General features: G+C 39.6%; 1 protein-coding gene across 1 annotated transcript in view; it reads right to left on the bottom strand.

Annotated features, from left to right (window-relative positions):
• The window catches only part of LOC107703872 (splicing factor 3B subunit 2-like), a 21169-nt gene that overhangs the window by 6733 nt on the left and 9369 nt on the right, over positions 1-5067 (bottom strand). Inside the window, exons 13-19 of the mRNA XM_016506661.1 lie at positions 3571-3798; positions 2327-2476; positions 2151-2240; positions 1894-2001; positions 813-920; positions 486-631; positions 283-384 (exon numbers count right to left, since the gene is read on the bottom strand). Of these exons, the coding sequence (XP_016362147.1) occupies positions 283-384; positions 486-631; positions 813-920; positions 1894-2001; positions 2151-2240; positions 2327-2476; positions 3571-3798 (932 nt within the window). The remainder of the gene's footprint in view (positions 1-282; positions 385-485; positions 632-812; positions 921-1893; positions 2002-2150; positions 2241-2326; positions 2477-3570; positions 3799-5067) is intronic.

Here is a 5067-nt window from a genome sequence, read left to right as displayed (position 1 = left end):
AAAAAAAAAAAAAAATTATATATACATACATGCATACATACATACACACATACAGGTGTTTTTCCCTCCAAATATGAGCTCCATATTCTCTATATATCACTGTATGAGCCATAAAGGCCTGATGTATCACATGATACATATATAAAAAAAAAATCGCAGGCAAACTTTCACATTGACTAAAAGTTCAAAAATGTATTTCATATGAGCAGATGACTTTAAGTGAAAAGGGCCTTATATTTGGCTCTGCTCCTCACATAAACTCGTATTTGCTCAGACACTCACCCGTCCATGGCCTCTTCGATCTTCTTCTTCCTGAGCTCGATGAGCTCTGGAGTCTCCATGCCGGCAGGAACGGAGGAGAAGCCGCCCGGAGTGATCATCCCGCTGTCATAATGAGAGAGAACAGACATCTGTGAGCCCTCATGTCTCAAACACACGCAAGCCAATCAGAGACGGACACAGTCTGAGACCGAGACGAGCAGCACCTGTCTGCAGGTGTGAAGAAGCCCGTTTCATCAGGTTTCTCCTCGTCGCTCTCCTCCTCCTCCTCCTCTTCCTCAGACGACTCTTCATCAGACGCCTCCAGCTCGCCCCACGGGGTTCGATCTACTTCCTCCTCCTCTGCTTTGGCCTGTCCACATTATAAGGCAAACCAAACAACAGACTCAAACACCGCAGGAATGAGAAGTGTGTGAAGACATTTTTGCAGTCCTACAATTAGATCTCCTCACAATGAACGATTAAAATTGCACTCTATTTTTCTCCCCAGCAATAAGGCACATATTCAGGATGTGATTTCGTAGTTTGCTCACATGGAAGTCTATGGCGTTGGTGCCGAACACGTCTCCGTACAGCGGTCTGCCCGTCTCGTCCACAGGAGGTTTACCCCAACCGCCCGCATGATACCCAAACGAACAGCCCTGAAAGAGAGAGACACGCTTAATTAGGAAGATATCACTGCTTTATATGACCACTACACTAATGAGCTTTACACTGCAGAACAGTTTTAGTGAATCGTGTCTTGTTTAAGTCAGATCCTCTAAGGAAGACTTATGTGCTTTTGTTAGATCATTAGATTGGCGTTACACGTTACTTTATGCCTGATTACAGACGAAAGTCTGTTCCTTTAAAAAGTTCTGCGCATCACTGCTGGAAGTATTAATTGTGAAAAATTCTAATTGCATATTGCAGGCAAACCACATGGTTTGTCACTTTGACTAATGATCATTTTATTGAGATCACACTCACAAAGAGTAATTTCTAGCTAAAGAAATGCACAAATAAACAAAATATACAATATTAATGTAAAAAATTTATATAAATTATTTGAATACATATATTTACTTTCTAAAAATTGCTAAAAAGTAAATATACATATAAAAAATTTAAATATATACACTCTATAATCACAATTTCAGAATCTAAAACCAAGCAAATCATAAACATACACAATCACACATATATACAGTAGGCCTACATATTTTAAATATATTATTACCGTGTAATAAAATTTCTTATGGAGCAGAAAATGCATCAATTTAAGAAACATCTCTCTGATTTAAACTATTCTGCTGCAACCATGAAAGTCTGTGGAGGCTTGTTACCAATGCAACATAACGCAAATGCTAAATTAAAATGTTTTTAGGATAAACAGTGGGCAAATATTGCAGACGATTATGCTTAATAAATTGAGAGAAGCAAAAATAATGATCATAAATAAAACGATTCATCATACACACATGTAATCTATGTACTTTACAAAATAAAAAATGTACAAAAACATAAATTAAACTGAAGTTAGTTTTGCAACGATAAGTGCAATCACGCAAAGTGTTGCTTAAAAGTAGCATTTTTCAACACTTTTTTTTTTCTCCGTGTTTGAGTGCGTCTGACCTCGGCGATGGGGGCTTTGAGGCCGGGGATCTTCAGGTTTGGATACGAGGGTGGAGGTCCGTATCTCTGCATGGCGATCAGCCACGGCGGGGGAACTTTGTGAGAGTTCTGCGGAGACAAACACACTTTAAAAGCACAGCTAAAATTACACAAGTGTCTGAACAGCTCTCCTGCACTGTCACAGAACAAAACAGCAGTTGCTTTGCGCAAAAAGGAAATGCTTTGTTGTGTAAAGCAGAGCAGGATGAAGCACTCACAGGTCCTGTGGGCATCCCCAGAGCGATTCGCAGCTCACCGGACAGATCGCCTGGTTTCTTCTCCTTCAGCCGCGTCTCGAACTCTTTACCCTGACACATAACCACCAGACCAGAGTTACTTATGCTCCAGGAAGTGTCATCATAACTGACATAAACATCAGGTAACGCAAGCGCACCTCATAATACAGGTCCCCGTGTATTGTGAGCTTCGGTTTGATCTGCCATTTGAAGAAGGCGTCGTGCAGCTTCTGGTAGTCGATGTCGATCTTCCCCATCTTGGGCCGAACTTTCTCTCTCATTTTGGTCTTCATGGTTTTGGCGTCTTCCTGCAGGAATACAGAGAAGTCAGTGAAGCTGGCAGCAGTGGGAAATGCATCAACACGGAACGTTCAAGTTTGAATTTAAAACCGGATTCACAATATTACAAACGTCACTCAAGCGCGGCCTCTTATAAAAACGGCATAAGAACATGAGCGCTGAACCACACAAATGATCACACATAATAGTCACCGCTGAAGGCCTCATGACACCGAGCTGCAAGTTTGAATTTCATTAATGTCTGCAGACACATTTTTTTTTAAACAAACTATATTAAAACAATAAGCCCCAAGAAGCCGTGGTTTACAGTGAATTTATAACAGCTAAGGGGCGTTATTAGGTACGACGCTAGGCTTACTTAGCTTAGCTGTTATAAATTCACTGTAAACCACGGCTTCACGGGGCTTATTGCTTTTATAAAACGGTTATTCCATATACGTAGTAAGGTTTCACAAAATAAAACAGAGCAAATAAAGTGTAATGATATTAATAAAAAAACAGTATTCTTCCACCAAACAATGTAGTTCCTCAGAATCAGTTGTGGTTCCAACAAAGGTGTGTGTTTGTAGTGTAATTTACAACAGCTTCGAACGTGGCTCAGCCAATCAGAATCAAGGACCGGAACTCTCCGTTTTATATTGTTGAATATAAAAGATGATAAGTCGTGCACACTGTTGTTTTATGACCTTGCTCAGGAACAGAATGTGGCAAGAGTAACATAACTGTATGAATAAGTATCAGAAATGCATATGCAATTATATTAAGCCCTAAATATACATATGATATTTTTTAAAGATTTTGAAAGACGTCTCTTCTGCTCACCAAAGCTGCATTTATTTAATCAAAAATACAGCAAAAGTATTGTAAATAACAATACAATTTTTATTTCTATCTGAATATATTTTAAAATGTAATGTATTTCTGTGATGCGCAGCTGTATTTTCAGCATCGTTACTCCAGTCTTCAGTGTCACATGATCTTCAGAAATCATTCTAATATGCTGATCTGCTGCTCAAGAAACATTTCTGATTATCATCAATGTTGAAAACAGTTGTGCTGCTTCATATTTTTGTTAGTTTAGGTATATGAAGCCAGATTGTACCTTCTCCTGCAGGGCTTCTCTCATCTCCTGGATGCCGGTTCTCTTGATGAACTCGGGCAGCTCAAACGGAGGTTTCTCTATGCCTCTCTTGCCCTGCAGATACTTCCTCTTGAAGCACCAGTGACGGGGCACGGGCACCGTGTTCCTGGTGGCCTTCAGGTGCACCAGCAGCTTGGGCTCATGCGCCGTCACATCGTGCATCTCCACCACGTCAGGACGCGCCACGAGCTGACAGACAGAGCAGCACACACACATTATGAAGCGTGATCATTCAACTTTACCTGACGTTAGTTCTGAAAATACCAATTGCTTACACTCTGAAATGACTTGAAGATGTTATTTGAATGCGAAGTAAATTTTTTAAATGCAATTATGATGAAGACGGCTCATTGTTATGCATTTCATATTAAAGGATTAGATCACCCAAATTTTGGTGATGATGTACTTAAGCATTCGTTTCTTCATCAGATTTGGAGAAATGTAGCATTACATCACTTGCTCAGCAATGGATGTTCTGCAGTGAATGGGTGCCGTCAGAATGAGAGTCCAAACAGCTGATAAAAACATCACAATAATCCACAAGTAATCCACAGCACTCCAGTCCATCAGTTAATGCCTTGTGAAGTAAAAAAGCTGAGTGTTTGTAAGAAACAAATCCATCATTAAGACATCTGAACTTTAAACTGTAACTTCTGACCAAAATATCCATAACATAAGTCCATAATGCATTATAATGCCGTTTTCCTCTCACACCAAAAACAACCCACGTATTTGTTTAGAGCTGTTTTGTCTTGTAAATGGTGTTTGATCTGTGCGGACCAAGTCCCACGGTTCGACAAGCATGTGAACCGCAGATTAATTGCTCAATTTTACCATAATAGAGTGAAAGTTTATCATTTGTACGTGTTTACACACGCAAGCGATTTCAAACGGTTTCAGTGAAAGACAAGGCGAAATGTAACTCGATTTGTTACTCGCGTGCTGTTTTCTATGTTCAAAGACGCACACACATGAAGCGTGTTTCAGAGGTGTAAAGTATTGGAGTAAATGTAATTAGTTACTGTACTTGAGTATCTTTTACAAAAGACGTGATACTGCCTATTACAGGTCACTGAAAGTACTGCGTTTTGCCCTTACTCACCCAAACTTGTCAAGAAGGCTACTTTATGTGAATGCGAGTTCCTTAGCAAGTATTTGTGAATCAGAGGTGTTTTATATATGAGATGAGGACATGACTGCAGCCGGCAATGAGGCCCAAACCAGTACAGCCAGTGCAAGAAGGCTTTGGTTTTAATTTTACTTAACATTATTTTATTTATCCATTATACTGAAGAGACCTTTTTGAAAGATATTGTTTTTTGTTTTGTCATTTTGAGGTGCTCAGTTTTATTTTGGTTTTAGAAAATAAACTCTGTTTTTGTCGTCCGTTTGTTCATTGGTTCCCCTTGATTAGTCTCCCCAGGTGTGTCTTGTTATCTTGTTAAGCTTGTTAGACCC

Source organism: Sinocyclocheilus anshuiensis, unplaced genomic scaffold (genome assembly GCF_001515605.1).
Source record: "Sinocyclocheilus anshuiensis isolate Anshui unplaced genomic scaffold, SAMN03320099.WGS_v1.1 scaffold1505, whole genome shotgun sequence".
Classification (NCBI taxonomy): domain Eukaryota; kingdom Metazoa; phylum Chordata; class Actinopteri; order Cypriniformes; family Cyprinidae; genus Sinocyclocheilus; species Sinocyclocheilus anshuiensis.
The sequence above is the reverse complement of the archived record's forward strand: the minus strand, read 5'-3'. Positions and strand labels throughout refer to the sequence as shown.